Consider the following 18549-nt stretch of genomic DNA (forward strand, 5'->3'; position numbering starts at 1 on the left):
TGAGGATGTTAGGAGATTACAGGGTGACCTGGACAAGTTAGGTGAGTGGGCAGATGCATGGCAGATGCAGTTTAATGTGGATAAATGTATGGTTATCCACTTTGGTAGCAAGAACAGGAAGGCAGACTACTACCTCAATGGAATCAATTTATGTAAAGGGGCAGTACAGAGAGATCTGGGTGTTCTTGTACACCAGTCAATGAAGGCAAGCATGCAGGTACAGCAGGTAGTGAAGAAGGCTAATAGCATGCTGGCCTTCATAACAAGAGGAATTGAGTATAGAAGCAAAGAGGTGCTTCTGCAGCTGTACAGGGCCCTGGTGAGACCACACCTGGAGTACTGTGTGCAGTTCTGGTCTCCAAATTTGAGAAAAGACATTCTGGCTATTGAGGGAGTGCAGCGTACGTTCACGAGGTCAATTCCTGGAATGGCAGGATTACCTTACACTGAAAGACTGAAGCGACTGGGCTTGTATACCCTTGAGTTTCGAAGATTGAGAGGGGATCTGATTGAGACATATAAGATTATGAAAGGATTGGACACTCTGGCAGTAGGAAACATATTTCCGCTGATGGGTGAGTGCCGAACCAGAGGACACAGCTTAAAAATACGGGGTAGACCATTTAGGACAGAGCTCAGGAGAAACTTCTTCACCCAGAGAGTGGTGGCTGTGTGGAATGCTCTGCCCCAGAGGGCAGTGGAGGCCCAGTCTCTGGATTCATTTAAGAAGGAGTTGGATAGAGCTCTCAAGGATAGTGTAATCAAGGGTTATGGAGATAAGGCAGGAACAGGATACTGATTAAGGATGATCAGCCATGATTATATTGAATGGCGGTGCAGGCTCGAAGGGCTGAATGGCCTACTCCTGCACCTATTGTCTATTGTCTGTTGAACCCTGCGCTGTACTTGTCTTGAAAATATTTAATAGTGGTTTCTGTAGTGGTTCTATTGTGAGGGACATGAATTGCAAGGAATTGCTGTGACAGTGAACATTTCATTTTTTGTAGCAAAGATATTCACCGGATGTTGGCAATGAAGTTAAAATTTAAAAATGAAACAGCAGAAGAATTGGCTCTGTCAGTCAAGAAATTGTGAAAACTAAACCATGGTTTCAGAATAAAGAGGTACGGAATTCAGCGATTAAAATGAACTTGTCCATATGTTGTAAAGAAAACGTGGTATGACATATTATTATGGTACAGGAATTACAAAATTGCTTGGAGAAAACAGTTTGTGGAATGGGCAAGAAATTGGGGTTTATGTGGAGGGAAGATACTGGCACTGGCTTCTGGAGTGCAAATTATGGAAGGTTGGATAACTTAAACCTGGGACAGTCTAAATTCAGTGGGAGGTGGGAAGAGTAATGACTTGTGGGTAATATTTCTTCATGTTCTTCTGGTCCTGTGCCAGGAGTTAGGCAGTGCACAATACTGTGACAACCCGAACCACACTCCCTCACCTGCTGCTGGCTCTGTTCCTCCAGGTTGAGTTTAATCTCCAGAGATTGTCGGGTCTCCAGGAATGCTTTGCGGTGTTTGCGATCTGCCATGTAGTAAGACATGGTCCCCACAGTGATGGCACACAGGTAGATACTCATGTTAGCCAATAGCTAGCAGAGAAAAAAATACACAAGATAACTAATAAAGTGATTGAAATGTTGCTGAAACACATGAGATTTACGCCCACTGTACATCTACTGGTAATCAATAGCCATTCATTCAATAATTATTGGTCAATGACTGGATAATGATTAGTTGGTCATCAGCTAATCATTGGACAACAACCACTGTTGGTCAATCATTGGACGATCAACAGGCTAGGAATAGAGAGTGACTGCAGATGAACATGTGGCTGCAGATGTAGGAGGGAGAGCTTCAGATATGTGGATCATTGGGATGCCTTCTGGAGAAGGTGGGACCTGTACAAGAGGGACAGGCTGCACCAAACTGGAGGGGCAACAGTATCCTGGGTGGGAGGTTTGCTAGGGCTCTTCAGGAGGGTTTATTGGCAGGGGGCTGGAAACCAGAGCTATGGATCAGATGATGGAGTAGATAGTGAATAGCCAGATACAGCGTGCAGAGAGTCTGTAAGGAGAGATAGGGCGAAGGTGCAATCAATGTGACAGGTTGAAGTGTGTCTATCTTAATGCAAGAAGTATCAGGAATAAGGGTGATGAATGTAGCGCATGGATCAGTACTTGGAATGATGATGATGTGGCCATTACAGAGGCTTGGATATCACAGGAGCAGGAATGGTTATTGGATGTTCTGGGGTTTAGATGTTTCAAAAGGAATTGGGGGGGGGGGGGGGGGGAATAAAAGAGGTTGGGGAGTGGCATTGCTAATCAGGGATAGTATCCCAGCTGCAGAAAGGGAGGTCGTCGAGGAGGGTTTGTCTACAGAATCAGTGTGGATGGAAGGCAGAAACAGGAAAGGAGCAGGCACTTTATCGGGAGGTTTCTACAGACTCCCCAGTAGTAATAGAGACACAGAGGGGCAGGTTGGGAGGCAGATTTTGGAAAGGTACAGAAGTAACACGGTTGTTGTCATGGGTGACTTTAACTTCCTTAATATGGATTGGAATCTCCTTAGTTCAAATAGTTTGGATGGAGCAGTTTTTGTTAGGTGTGTCCAGGAAGGACTCCTGACTCAATCTGTAGCTAGGCCGACTTGAGGGGAGGCCATATTGGATTTGGTTTTTGGCAACAAACCATGCCAACTGTCAGATCTCTTGGTGGGAGAGCCTTTCGGTGATAGTAATTACAACTCCTTGACCTTTACTACAGTCATGGAGAGGGATAAGAGCAGACAGTATCGGAAAGTATTTAATTGGAGGAGGGGGAATTGCAATGCTATTAGGCAGAAACCGGGGAGCCTAAATTGGGAACAGATGTTCTCAGGGAAATGCAAGATAGAAATGTGGAGGTTATTTAGTAAGCACTGATAATAGAGCTGGACAGGTTTGTCCCACTGAGGCAAGGAAGGGATGGTAGGGTAAAAGAACGTTGGGTGAAACATCAAGCCAAGAGGAAGAGGGAAGCATACTTAAGGTTGAGGAGGCAAGGATTAGACAGGGCTTTAGAGGGTTATAAGGTAGCCAGGAAGGAACTGAAGAAAGGACTTAGGAGAGCTAGAAGGGGGCATGAAAAAACTTTAGCGTATAGGATTAAGAAAAAATCCTAAGGTGTTCTACACTTATGACAGGAACGAAAGGATGACCAGAGTGAGGTTAGGGCCTGTCAGGGGTAGTGGAGGAAACTCGCACCTGGAGTCAGAGGAGATAGGGGAGATCCTTAATAAATACTTTGCTTCAGAATTCACCACTGAGAGGGACCTTGACATTTGTGAGAACAGTGTGAAACAGGCTAATATACTTAAACAGGTTGATGTTAAGGAGGAGGATATGCTGGAAATTTTGAAAAACATAAGGATAAATATCCAGACGTGATATACCCAAGGTTACTACAGGAAGCGAGGGAAGAGATTGTTCTGCTTTTGGTGATGATCTTTTCATCCTCACTGCCCACTGGAGTACAGCCAGATGATTGGAGGGTGGCAAATGTTATTCCCTTGTTCAAGAAAGGGAATAGGATAATCCTGGCAATTACAGATCAGTCAGTCTTACATCAATGATGGACAAAGTATTGGAGAGGATTCTGAGAGATAGTATTTATCATTACTTGGAAAACCATAGTTTGATTAGAGACAGTCAGCACAGCTTTGTGGCGGGCAGGTTATGCCTCACAAACCTTACTGAATTCTTCCAGGATGTGACAAAAGGATTGAAAAACAAGTACATCATTTTGGATTCTGTTGGGGGGTAACTTACCAGGGGTAAATCATGAAATACAGGGTTCTGGCACAGAGTCTGTCCCTGTTGCTCAGAAGGGAAGTGGGGGAGAGGAGCAGAGCATTAGTCATTGGGGACTCCATAGTTAGGGGGACAGACAGGAGGTTCTGGGGGAATGAGAGAGACTCACAGTTGGTGTGTTGCCTCCCAGGTGCCAGGGTTTGTGATGTCTCGGATTGTGTTTTTGGGATCTTTGAGGGGGAGGGGGAGGGGGAGCAGCCTATGGTCCACATAGGCACCAATGACATAGGTAGGAAAAGGGATGGGGATTTAAGGCAGAAATTCAGGGAGCTAGGGTGGAAGCTTAGAGCCAGAACAAACAGAGTTGTTATCACTGGTTTGTTATCCGTGTCACATGCTAATGAAGCGAGGAATAGGGAGAGAGAGGAGTTGAACACGTGGCTACAGGGTTGGTGCAGGAGGGAGCTTTTCACATTCCTGGATTATTGGGGGTCTTTCTGGGGTAGGTGGGACCTCTACAAACAGGGTGGTCTACACCTGAACCAGACAGGTACCAATATCCTGGGGGAGAAATTTGCTAATGCTCTTTGGGTGGGTTTAAACTAATTCTGCAGGGGGATGGGAACCTGACTTGTAGTTCCAGTGTCCAGGAAGTTGACAGTGGTGAGGTCAGAAATATGGTTTCAAGGTCACAAGAATGCACCGGTTTGAAATATATTTACTTAACACCAGGAGCATCCAGAATAAGGTGGGTGAACTTGCAGCATGGGTTGGTACCTGGGACTTCGATGTTGTGGCCATTTCAGAGACATGGATAGAGGAGGGACAGGAATGGTTGTTGCAGGTTCCGGGATTTAGATGTTTCAGTAAGAACAGAGAAGATGGTAAAAGAGGGGGAGGTGTGGCATTGTTAGTCAAGGACAGTATTACTGTGACAGAAAGGATGTTTGATGAGGACTCGTCAACTGAGGTAGTATGGGCTGAGGTTAGAAACAGGAAAGGAGAGGGCACCCTGTTGGGAGTTTTCTATAGGCCTTCAAATAGTTCCAGAGATGTAGAAGAAAGGATAGTAAAGATGATTCTTGATAGGAGCAAGAGTAACAGGGTAGTTGTTATGGGGGACTTCAACTTTCCAAATATTGACTGGGAATATAATAGTTTGAGTACTTCAGAGTCAGTTTTTGTCCAATGTGTGCAGGAGGGTTTCTTGACACAGTATGTAGACAGGCCAACAAGGAGCGAGGCCATATTAGATTTGATACTGGGTAACAAACCTGGTCAGGTGTTAGATTTGGAGGTAGGTGAGCACTTTGGTGATAGCGACTACAATTCAGTTATGTTTACTTTAGCAATGGAAAGGGATAGGTATATACTGCAGAGCAAGAGTTACAGCTGGGGGAAAAGCAATGATGATGCGATTAGGCAAGATTTAGGATGCATAGGATGGAGAAGGAAACTGCAGGGGATGGGCACAATTGAAATGTGGAGCTTATTCAAGGAACAGCTACTGGGTGCCCTAGATAAGTATGTATCTGTCAGGCAGGGAGGAAGTGGTCAAGCAAGGGAACCGTGGTTTACTAAAGTTGAATCTCTTGTCAAGAGGAAAAAGAAGGCTAATGTTAGGATGAGATGTGAAGGCTCGGTTATGGTGCTCGAGAGTTACAAGTTAGCTAGGAAAGATCTAAAGAGAGAGCTAAGAAGAGCCAGGAGGGGACACGAGAAGTCATTGACAGGTAGGATCAAGGAAAACCCTAAGGCTTTCTATTGGTATATCAGGAATAAAAGCAGGACCCAGAGTATGTTTAGGGCCAATCAAAGACAGCAGTGGGAAGTTGTGCGTGGAGTGTGAGGAGATAGGAGAGGTGCTAAATGAATATTTTTCATCAGTATTTACACTGGAAAAAGACAATGTGGTCGAGGAGAATACTGAGATACAGGCTACTAGACTAGATGGGATTGAGGCTGACAAGGAGGAGGTGTTAGCAATTCTGGGAAGTGTAAACATAGATAAGTCCCCTGGTCCAGATGGGATTTATCCTCAGATTCTCTGGGAAACCAGGAAGGACATTGCAAAGCCTTTGGCTTTGTTCTTTATACCATCACTGTTTGTAGGAATAGAGCAAGAAGACTGGAGGATAGCAAATGTTGTCCCCTTGTTCAAGAAGGGGAGTAGAGACAACCTTGGGAATTATACACCAGTGAGCCTTATTTCGGTCATGGGTACAGTGTTGGAAAAGGTAATAAGAGATAGGATTTATAATCATCTAGAAAGGAATAATTTGATTTGGGATAGTCAACAGAGTTTTGTGAAGAGTAGGTCATGCCTCTCAAACCTTATTGAGTTCTTTGAGAAGGTGACCGAACAGGTGGATGAGGGTAAAGCAGTTGATGTGGTCTGTATGGATTTCAGTAAGGCATTTGATAAGGTTCCCTATGGTAGGCTATTGCACAAAATATGGAGGCATGGGATTGAGGGTGATTTAGTGATTTGGATTAGAAATTGGTTTGCCGAAAGAAGACAGAGGGTGATGGTTGATGGGAAATGTTCATCCTGGAGTTCACATACAAGTGGTGTACCGCAACAATCTGTTTTGGGGCCACTGCTGTTTGTCATTTTTATAAATGACCTGGACGAGGGCGTAGAAGGATGGGTTAGTAAATTTGCAGATGACACTAAGGTCGGTGGAGTTGTGGGATAGTGTCGAATGATGTTGCAGGTTAGAGAGGGACGTAGATAAGCTGCAGAGCTGGGCTGAGAGGTGGCAAATGGAATTTAGATTAGATTAGATTCCCTACAGTGTGGAAACATGCCCTTCAGCTCAACCAGTCCACACTGATCCTCCGAAGAGTAACCCACCCAGACCCATTTCCCTCTGACTAATTCACCAGCACTACGGGCAATTTAGCAAGGCCAATTCACCTAACCTGCATATCTTTGGACTGTGGGAGGAAACCAGAGCACCCGGAGGAAACCCACACAGACACGGGGAGAATGTGCAAACTCCACACAGACAATCGCCTGAGGCTGGAATCGAACCTGGGACCCTGGTGCTGTGAGGCAGCAATGCTAACCACTGAGTCTCCGTGCCACCCCAGGACATTGCAAAGGCTTTGGCTTTGTTTTTTAAATGTTGTTTAATGTGGAAAAGTGTGAGGTGATTCACCTTGGAAGGAGTAACAGGACTACAGAGTACTGGGCTGATGGTAAGATTCTGGGTAGTGTAGATGAGCAGAGAGATCTGAGTGTCCAGGTACATAGATCCCTGAAAGTTGCTACCCAGGTTGATAGGGTTGTTAAGAAGGCATATGGTGTGTTAGCTTTTATTGGTAGATGGATTGAGTTTCAGAGCCATGAGGTCACACTGCTGCTGTACAAAACTCTGGTGTGGCCGCACTTGGAGTATTGCGTAAAGTTCTGGTCACCGCATTATAGGAAGGACGTAGAAGCTTTCGAAAGGGTGCAGAGGAGATGTACCAGGATGTTACCTGGTATGGATGGAAGGTCTTATGAGGAACAGCTGAGGATCTTGAGGCTGTTTTCTTAAGAGAGAAGGTTGAGAGGTAACTTAATTGAGACATATAAGAAAATCAGAAGGTTAGATAGTGTGGACAGTGAGACCCTCTCTCCTCTGATGTGATGACTAGCATGAGGGGACATAGCTTTAAACTTAGGGGTGATAGATATAGGACAGATGTCAGAGGTAATTTCTTTACTCAGAGTAGTAGGGGCGTGGAATGCCCTGCCTGCAACAGTAGTAGACTCGCCAGCTATAAGGGCATTTAAATGGTCATTGGATAGGCCCTGGATGTTACGCTGACCTGTGGAACCAATCTGAAGCTCATCTAACCGACACTATTCCATTATCATCCATATGTTTATCCAATGACCATATGGGTGAAAATGGAATAGTGTCAGATAGATAGGCTTCAGATTGGTTCCACAGGTCAGTGCAACATTGAGGGCCGAAGGGCATGTACTGCGCTGTAATATTCTATGTTCTAAAACACTTTGATGAAGGTAGACCAGTGGATGTGATGTACATGGATTTTAGCAAGGCGTTTGATAAGGTTCCCCACAGTAAGCTCATTCAGAAAATATGGAGATATGGGCAATCTGGCTGTCTGGATACAGAATTGGCTGGGCCATAGAAGACAGAGGGTGGTGGTAGATGGAAAGTATTCAGCCTGGAGCTCGGTGACCAGTGGTGTTCTACAGGGATCGGTTCTGGGATCTCTGCTCTTTGTGATTTTTCTAAATGACTTAGATGAGGAAGTGGAAGGGTGGGTTCGTAAGTTTGCCGATAACACGAAGGTTGGTGGAGTTGTGACCATGAAGGGCTTTTGCAGGTTGCAATGGGACATTGACAGGATGCAGAACTGGGCTGAGAAGTGGCAGATGGAGTTCACCTGGAAAAGTGTGAAGTGATTCACTTTGGAAGGTCAAATTTGAATGCAGAATACAGGGTTAAAGGCAGGTAATCTTGGCAGTGTGGAGGAACAGAGGGACCTTGGGGTCCATTTCCATAGATCCCTCAAAGTTGCCACCCAAGTTGAATGGGTTGTCAAGAAGGTGTTTGGTGTTTTGGCTTTCATTAGCAGGGGGATTGTGTTTGAGAGCCGTGAGGTTATGCTGCAGTTCTATGGAGCCCTTGTTAGACCACACTTGGAATATTGTGTTCAGTTCTGGTCACCTCATTATTGTAAAGGTGTGGCTGCTTTAAAGAGGGTGCAGAGGAGATTGAGCAGGGTGCTGTCCGGACTGGAGGGCATGTCTTAAGAAGAAAGGTTGAGGGATCTCTGGCTTTTCTCATTGGGGAGAAGGAGGGTGAGAGGTGACTTGATAGAGGTGTACAAGGTGTTGAGAGGCACAAATAGAGTAGATAGCCAGAGACTGTTTCCCACGGCAGAAATGTCTATCACTAGGGGGCATAATTTTAAGAGGATTGGAGGAATGTTTGGGGAGGTGTCAGAGGTAGGTTCTTTACACAGAGAGCGGTGGTTGTAGTATCAGATACATTAGGGACATTTAAGCGATTCTTGGGGAGGCACATGGAAGATAGTACAATGAAGGGTATGCAGGTTAGTCTGATCTTTGAGTAGGATAAAAGGCCGACACAACATTAAGGGCCGAAGGGCCAGTACTGTGCTTTACCATGCTATGTTCCATGTTCAACAGAGAATTACTTGAATCATAGACTAGCTGTTACAGGCTCTTGTGGCACAGTAGTGTCCCCGCGTCTGGGGCAGGCAGGCCTAATTTAAAATCCCACCCGGAACAGAATTATTGACCAGATTGATTAAAATCACCATAGAGTCATTATATCATAGGAAGAGCCTGTTGTGTTTGTACTGACTCTTTGCAAGATCAGTTTGTCCCAATCCCTTGCCCTTTTCCCATCTCCCTGCAAATGATTTCCCTTCAGTTAATTATCCAATTTCCTCTGAAAGTCATAACTTGATTCCATCATAGTTTCAGGCAGTACATTGCACATCCTAATTAATGGTTGCACAAAAAATATCTAACTGTTCTTTCCCAATCACCTTAAATTGTTGCCCCCTGCTTCTTTTTCCTTCCACAAATGGGAACAGTTTTGTCCTGTCAACTTTGTCTAGACCTCTCATGACTTTGTATATCTCAATCAATATCTTTGAGGCTTGTGTTCACCTCTCCAACGTACACTTATAACAGAAGTGTCTCATCCCTGGAACCATTTTCATCAACCTCTTCCACATTCTCTCTAATGTCTTCACATCCTTCTTAAAATATGATGCCCAGTTTGGACACAGTATCCCAACTGAGGCCAAACCAGTGTTTTAGAAATGTAGAATCTTATTTTGATTGTTTCTGTGTGCCTTACTAATTGCTGTTTCAATTTGCCCTGCCAATATACATGATTGGTGTGTATGTACGCCCAGGTCTTTCTGCTCCACTGTCCCCTTTAGAATTATACCCTTTTTATATAATCGCACCCTTATGAACTCAGTAACAGAAGATTTAAGTGCTGTAGTGGGCCATTCACTAAGATCATAGCCAATCTGGTTGTGACCTTTACTCCAGATTCCTGCCTATCCTCATAATCTTTAACTCTCTTGTCTTCCTAATTACATATACCATTTCAAACTTCTTGACAGTTATTTTAATCTGTCATGTCCACTAGCCTGCTGATGTGCTCTTGAAACAAACAGCTATCCTCCTCACAGTTCACAAATTTTGCAGTTTTTGGGAAAAGTTTTAAATTGTGCCCTGCACTCTACATCATTAACAAAGATGAAGAAAAGGAGCAGTGGTTAAGAACTCCTCTCGGACTTTGGTTCACTTAGAATTCCAACTATTCGTCTCTTGTGAAATTTGACTTTGACTAGTACTGAGCTTTCTATAAAACTCAACCTAAACCTTACCAAACTCAATACTTCATGTAATCTCTCTCTTTCTAGTTAACATGAAAAATGGGGAGAGGATGTGGAAGCTCTTCCAAGACTGGGCTCAAGCATCTCTTTCGGGCACAGTCAATGCAACTTTCCCCTGTACTCTATCTATTCCATTTTTACATATCCAGAGACATCCACATAACAAGTAACAACCAGCTATTTTGGAGTCTTCTTCAGGGAATTCCCTTTGCCCTTTCCTCATGTTATTTTGCAGTTAAGCCTTATATGTGACTCCAGTATTATAAAACGAGGAACGTCAGATACTGGAATTTTGGAACAAAAACAGAAATTGCTGGAGAAACTCAGCAGATCTGACAGCATCTGTGGAGAGAAAGCACTGTTAAAAGTTCAGGCCCAGTGACCCTTCTTCAGTTCTGAAATGTTAACTCTGCCCCACAGATGGTGCCACGAGCAGCACCAGACACAGCTGAAGATGAGGTGACAATCCGGTAAGCCACCAAACAGGACCACGTGCACGCCAAACAGCATAAGCAGCAAGTGATAGACAGAGCTAAGTGATCCCACCACCAACAGATCAGATCTAAGCTCTGCAGTCTTGTCACAGCTGGTTGTGCATGTTGGCAGACAATCAAACATTTCACTGGAAGAGGAAGAGGATCCAAATATATACCTATTCCTATTGACTAAAGAGCCCAGCACACCGTGCAAAAGGTAAGGCTGAAGCTTTCACAGCAATCGTGGGCTCCTCTCGTGGTCCCCAGCATTACAGATACCAGTCTTCAGCCAATTCAATTCACTCCATGTGACATCAAGAAATAATTGGAGGCACTGGATACTGCAAAAGCCCTGATAACATTCTTGTAATAGTATTGAAGCCTTGTGCTCCAAAACATATTGCTCCCATAGCCAAGCTATTCCAGTACAGTGACAACACTGGCATCTACCCGACAATGTGGAAGATGCTCAGGTATGTATTGTACACTGCACAGTCCTTGAGGGGATGAAGTTCACCTTCACACTGAGAACACCCTCACTCGTGTTGTGTGGCACTATCAGCGTGCTAAATGGGACAGACTTCAAACAGACCTAGCAACTCAAGACTGGGCATCCATGAGGCGCTGTGGGCCATCAACAGCAGCAGAACTGTACTCTAGCACAATCTGTAACCTCATGGCCTGGCATATCCCTCACTCAGCTATTAACCATCAAGCCAGGGGATCAACCCTGGTTCAATGGACAGTGCAGGAGGGTATGCCAGGAGCAGCACCAGGAATACCTGAAGATGAGGTGATGAAGGGCTTTTGCCCGAAACGTCGATTTTGCCTGTCCTCGGATGCTGCCTGAATTGCTGTGCTCTTCCAGCACCACTGATCCAGATGTCAACTTGGTGAAGCCACCAAACAGGACTGTCTGTGCTAAACAGCATAAGCAGCAAGTGATAGACAGAGCTAACAGAATCCACAGCCAATGGATCAGATCTAAGCTCTGCAGTCTGCCACATCCAGTCGTGAATTAACAACTCACTGGACAAGGAGGCTCCACAAATATCCCCATCCTCAATGATGGAAGAGCCCAGCACATCAGGGCAAAAAAAAAGGCTGAAACTTTTGCAGCAATCTTTAGCCAGAAGTGCAGAGTGGATGATCCATCTCAACCTCCTCAGTAGTGCCCAGCATTACAGATGCTTCAGTCAATTCAATTAATTCCACGTGATATCAAGAAGCAGTTGGGGACAGTGAATACTGCAAAGGCTATTGACCCTGACATAATTTCGGCATTGGTACTGAAGGCTCGTGCTCCAGAACTTACCGTAGCCAAGCTGTTCCAGTACAGTTACAATACTGGACAATGTGGAAAATTGCCCAGGTATGTCCTGTACATAAAAAGCAGGACAAATCCAATCCACCCCATCAGTCTACACTCGTACATCAGTAAAGCATTGGAAGGTGTCACCAACAGTACCATCAAGCAGCACCTGCTCAGCAATAACCTGCTCAGTGACGCCCAGTTTGGGTTCCCCCGGGGCCACTCAGCTCCTGACCTCATTACAGCCTTGGGTCAAATATGGACAAAAGAGCTGAATTCCAGAGGGGAGGGCAGGGGAGAGGGACAGCCCTTGACATTAAGGCTGCATTTGACCGAGTGTGGCATCAAAGAGTCTGAGTAAAACTGGAATCAATTGGTATAGAAGGGCAAACTCTCCACTGGTTAGAGTCATATCTGACACATAGGAAGGTGGTTGTGATTGTTGGAGGTCAGGTATCTCAGTTCCAGGACCAGCTCTGCAGAAGTTCCTCAGGATAGTGTCGTGGGCCCAACTATCTTCAGCTGCTTCATCACGGACCTTCCCCCCATCACAAGGTCAGAAGCGGGGATGTTTGCTGATGGTAGCACCATGATCAGCACCATTTGCATCTCCTCAGATACTGAAGAAGTCCACGATCAAATGCATCAAGATCTGGATAATATCCAGGCTTGGGCTGAAATATGGCAGCAATATTCACACTATATAAATGTCAGGATATGACCATCACCAATATGAGACAATCTAACTTCTGCCCATTGACATTCAATGATGTCACTGAATCCCCCACAATCATCATACCGGAGGTTAACATTGACCGGAAACTCAACTGGACTCACCACATAAACACAGTGGCTACAAAAGCAGGTCAGAGGCTATAAATGCTGTGGTGAGTAACTCCCCTCCTGACTCCCCAAAGCCTGTCCACCCCAAGGCACAAGTCAGGAGTGTGATGGAATACTCCCCACTTGTCTAGATGGGTGCAGCTCCAACCACACTCAGGAAGCTTGATACCATCCAGGACAAAGCAGCCCGCATGATTGGCACCACACAGACATCTATTCCCTACACCACCGACACTCAATAGCAGCAGTGTGTACTATCTATAAGATGCACTGCAGAAATTCACCAAACTTCCTGAGACAGCACCTTCCAAACTGATGACCAATTCCATCTAAAGTGACATGAGCAGCAGATTCATAGGGACACCAGCCCCTGCGAGTCCCCCTTCAAGCCCTTGTTATCCTGACTTGGAAATTTATTGCTGTTCCTTCAGTGTCACTGGGTCAAAATTCTGGAATTCTCTCCCAAAGGGCATTGTGGGTCAACCCACTGCACACGGACTGCAGCGGTTCAAACAGGCAGCTCACCATCACCTTCTCAAGGGGAACTTGAGATGGGCAATAAATGCTGGTCTAGCCAACGATGCCAAAGTCACATGCAAGAATAAAATTTTTAAAAATGAACATGCAAGTAAAGGTTCCCTCTTGGGAACTGTCTCCCAGAAACCCATGTTATCCCATGATTTAGAAATGAAAGCTAAACTGGGACAAAGAGCAGACTCTAGGCAGACTCCACTCAGTTTCACAATCAGCTTAGACCATAAGAACTAGGAGCAGGAGGAGGTCAGCTGGCCCTTCAAGCCTGCTCCGTCATTCAATAGGATCGTGGCTGATCTATTCATTGCCTCAGCTCTACTTGCCTGCCCTCCAACTGTAACCCTTAACTCCTTTACTGTTCGAAACATTATCTTAGTTTTAAAAACATTCAATGAGGAAGCCTCAAATACTTCACTGGGCAGGGAATTCCACAGATTCACAATCCTCTGGGTGAAGAAGTTCCTTCTTAATTCAGTCCTAAATCTGCCCCCTCTAATCTGGAGGCGATGCCCTCTTGGCCTAGTTTCACTGCCAGTGGAAACATCCTCTCTACTTCTATCTCATCAATTCCCTTCATAAGATATTTGTATCATCGATAGTCACAAGTGAGGTGCCAGAATACTGGAGGTTGGCAAACATGGTGTCACTGTTTAAGAAGGGTGGTAAGGACAAGCCAGGGAACTATAGACCGGTGAGCCTGACCTCGGTGGTGGGCAAGTTGTTGGAAGGAATCCTGAGGGACAGGATGTCATGTATTTGGAAAGACAAGGACTGACTAGGGATAGTAAACATGGCTTTGTGCATGGGAAATCATGTCTCACAAACTTGATTAAGTTTTTTGAAGAAGCAACAAAGAGGATTGATGAGGGCAGAGCGGTAGATGTAATCTATATGGAATTCAGTAAGGTGTTCGGCAAAGTTCCCCATGGGAGACTGGTTAGCAAGGTTAGATCTCACAGAACTGGCTCAAAGGTAGAAAACAGAGGGTGGTGGTGGAGGGTTGTTTTTCAGACTGGAGGCCTGTGACCAGTGGACTGTCACAAGGATCAGTGCTGGGTCCACTACTTCTTGTCATTTATATAAATTATTTGGATGTGAGCAGAAGTGGTATACTTAGTAAGTTTGCAGATGACACCAAAATTGGAGGTATAGATTACAACAGGATCTTGACCAGATGGGCTGAGAATTGGCAGATGGAGATTAATTTAGATAAATGTGAGGTGCTGCATTTTGGAAAAGCAAATCTTAGCAGGACTTATATACTTAATGGTAATGTCCTAGGGAGTGTTGCTGAACAGAGAGACCTTAGAGTGCAGGTTCATAGATTCTTGAAAGTGGAGTTGCAGGTAGATAGGATAGTGAAGAAGGTGTTTGGTATGCTTTTCTTTATTGGTCAGAGTATTGAGTACAGGAGTTGGGAGGTCATGTTGCGGCTGTGCAGGAGATTGGTTAGGCCATTGTTGGAATATTGCGTGCAGTTCTGGTCTCCTTCCTATCGGAAAGATGTTGTGAAACTTGAAAGGGTTCAGAAAAGACTTACAAGGATGTTGCCAGGGTTGGAGGATCTGAGCTATAGGGAGAGGTTGAACAGGCTGGGGCTGTTTTCCCTGGAGTGTCGGAGGCTGAGGGGTGACTTCATGGAGGTTTATAAAATCATGAGGTGCATGGATAGGGTAAATAGACAAGTCTTTTCCCTCAGGTGGGGGAGTTCAGAACTAGAGGGCATAGGTTTAGGGTGAGAGGGGAAAGATATAAAAGAGACCTAAGAGGCAACTTTTTCACTTAGAGGATGGTACATGTAAGAATGAGCTGCCAGAGGATGTGGTGGAGGCTGGTACAATTGCAACATTTAAGAGGCATTTGGATGGGTCTATGAATAGGAAGGGTTTGGAGGGATATGGGCCGGGTGCTGGCAGGTGGGATTAGTTTGGGTTGGGATATCTGGTCGGCATGGACAGGTTGGACCGAAGGGAATGTTTCTGTGCTGTACATCTTTATGACTCTATGTTATAAGTTTCTATAAGATCCTCCCTCAATCTTCTAAATTCCAATGAATATAATCCCAGTCAACTCAGTCTCTCCTTGTAAGCCAATCCTCTCAACTCTGAAATCAACCTAGTGAACCCCCTCTGCATCCCCTCCAGTGCCAATACATCCTTTCTCAAGTAAAGCTACCAAAACTGCACACAATACTCCAGGTGTGGCCTCACCAACACCTTGTACAGCTGCAACATGACCTCCCTGCTTTTAAACTCAATCCCCTTAGCAATGAAGGACAATATTCCATTTGCCTTCCGAATTACCTGCTGCACCTGCAGACCAACCTTCTGTGATTCATGGACAAGGACACCATGCTGTAACTTTTTACCATTCAAGTAATAATCCTTTTTACTGTTACTCCTACCAAAATGGGTGACTTTACATTTATTAATATTGTATTCCATCTGCCAGACCTTTGCCAACTCATTTAAACTGTCTATATCTCTCTGCAAAGTTTCAGCCCTCTGCACACTTTTCTCTACCACCGATCTTCATGTCATCCACAAATTCTGACACACGACACATCGTCCCCAACTCCAAACCATTTATGAAAATTGTGAATAATTGCCGTCCCATCCCTGAACCCTGAGGCACACCACTAGGCACTGATTGCCAACCAGAAAAGCACTCATTTATCTCCACACTTTGTTTCCTGTCCGTTAACCAATCCTATATCTATGCGAATATATTACCCGTAATGCCATGCATCTTTATCTTATGCAGCAGCCTTTTGCGCAGCACCTTGTCGAATGCCTTTGGAAATCTTGATATACGATATCTACTTGGTCCCCGTTGTCCACTGTGCTTATAATGTCTTCATATAATTCCAGTAGATTCATTACATTGGTGTCCAGATCATATGTATTTCAGATTTTTCCCTGTGTCTGATACTATCCCCATGAGGCTACATATAACATCAGACACAGGCCACCCAGAGTTTTTACAACAACTGCTGAAACTGATTCCTTTCCTTCTTCAACTACCAAACGTCTTTAATCTCAGTCACCAACTTGTAACAGTGAAATCAGGTGTTTCCAGGAAGAAAGGCAACATTTAACCTCCAACAGATCCAAGCTCCAAATCTAAAAGAGTGGTTTAAAACAGCTTTTTTTTTTGTTAAACAATCATTTCCCAAGAGGGAAGTTGGATGAGATCAGAAGCAGGAACCCTGACTGATTTCCTCTCTTTTTGTCTTTAAGATTCTATTGTAAACCTGGCTACTTGTGTGAACTTTTGGACAAGTTCCGTAATCCTTCTTCTTATAACAGCAACAAATTACACTTAAAGGAAGGAAGTCTTGTATTTGTATTGTGCTTTTCAAATCTGTGACAGCTACTTTAAACATTAATGTAATGCAGCAACCGCACAGCAGTCAGTTTGCCATCCCCTGCAGGCAGCAATGTGGAAACAATTGGGTAATCCAGTTCTTCTGATGAAAGGTTGTGAACCTGAAATGTTAACTTTTTCTCTCTCCACAGATACTGCCCACATCTGCTGAGTTTCTACAGCATTTTCTGTTTTAAACTATTATTTTTGGTGTGCATTGAAAAATTAGCCAGGACACCAATCTCCTCTTCTCTTCGAAACAATGCCACAGGATGCTTTAGCTGAGGAGGAGGATGAGATCTTGGTTTAACGTCTCATCAGGTGTGTGCTGTGGGAACTGAGCTCACCTGGAGCAGGTGGAACAGGAACTTAGGAACAACAGTAGATTCCTCAAGCCTTCTCCAGCATTCAACACGATGATTATCTATCTCACTTTCCCACATTATCTCTGAACTCTTTGACTCATTAGTAATTAGAAATCTATTGATCAGTGTCTTGAACCTGCTCAATGATCGATTGTCCACAATCTTCTGAGATAGAGAATTTCAAACATTCACTACCATTGTGAAGAAATTCTTCACCAGCCCAAAATGGCTTACATTTTATTTTCAATTGTACTACCTGGTTCCACAGACATTAAACTAAAATTTCGTGGTTCAGCTAAAATAAAATTAAATGAAATAAGGAAAGAAGAAAACAAAGGAAATCCAGTGGTGACCAGAAAAGTCACAGTTTTAAGGTGTTTCTGTGTTTTGCTGAAGGAATGTGTGTGTTTGGATGGAATGCTGGAATGGAGTGAACTGTCTTTGGCAGGTAGGATCAAGGAAAACCCTAAAGCTTTCTATAGGTATGTCAGGAATAAAAGAACGATGAGATTAGAGCCAATCAAGGACAGTAGTGGGAAGTTGTGTGTGAAATCCAAAGACATAGGAGAGGCGCTAAATGAATATTTTTCATCAGTAATCACATTGGAAAAAGACTGTGGTCGAGGAGAATACGGAGATACAGGCTACTAGACTAGATGGGATTGAGGTTCATAAGGAGGTGGTGTTAGGAAGGTGTGAATATAGATAAGTCCCTGGGTCGGATGAGATTCATCCTAGGATTCTCTGGGAAGCCAGGGAGAAGATTGCAGAGCCTTTGGCTTGGATCTTTATGTCGTCATTGTCTACAGGAATAGTGCCAGAAGACTGGAGGATAGCAAATGTTCCCTTGTTCAAGAAGGGGAGTAGAGACAACCCTGGAAATTATAGTCGAGAGTGTGTTGCTGGAAAAGCACAGCAGGTCAGGCAGCATCCGAGGATTAGAATTGAGAGTGTGTTGCTGGAAAAGAATGGAAATTCTCATTCCTGATGAAGGTCCAAAACGTTGATTCTCCTGCTCCTCGGATGCTGCCTGACCTGCTGTGCTTTTGCAGCAACACACTCTCAACTCTGATCTCCAGCATCTGCAGACCTCACTGTCTCCTAACCCTAGTAATTATACACTAGTGAGCCTTACTTCAGTAAAGTGCTGGAAAGGATTATAAGAGATAGGATGTATAATCATATAGAAAGGAGTAATTTGATTAGGGATAGTCAACACGGTCTTGTGAAGGGTAGGTCGTGCCTCTCAAACCTAACTGAGTTCTTTGAGATGGTGATCAAACAGGTTGGTGAGGGTAAAGCAGTTGATGTGGTATATATGGATTTTAGTAAAACGTTTCATAAAGTTCCTCACAGTAGGCTACTGCAGAAAACATGGAGGCATGGGATTGAGGGTGATTTAGCAGGTTTGATCAGAAATTGGCTAGCTGTTAGA

General features: G+C 44.4%; 1 protein-coding gene across 4 annotated transcripts in view; it reads right to left on the minus strand.

Moving 5' to 3' along the window:
• Positions 1–18549, minus strand: part of adcy3a (adenylate cyclase 3a) — a 198079-nt gene that overhangs the window by 150647 nt on the left and 28883 nt on the right. For 3 of the 4 annotated variants that reach the window (XM_087991008.1, XM_087991006.1, XM_087991010.1), the window contains exon 2: positions 1460–1609. The exons of the other annotated variant lie outside the window; for it this stretch is intronic. In XM_087991008.1, the coding sequence (XP_087847134.1) occupies positions 1460–1609 (150 nt within the window). The remainder of the gene's footprint in view (positions 1–1459; positions 1610–18549) is intronic. 4 annotated transcript variants of the gene reach the window in all.

Source organism: Chiloscyllium plagiosum, unplaced genomic scaffold (genome assembly GCF_037043375.1).
Source record: "Chiloscyllium plagiosum isolate Xiang-an unplaced genomic scaffold, Cpla_swu_hap1 HiC_scaffold_10, whole genome shotgun sequence".
Taxonomy (NCBI): Eukaryota; Metazoa; Chordata; class Chondrichthyes; order Orectolobiformes; family Hemiscylliidae; genus Chiloscyllium; species Chiloscyllium plagiosum.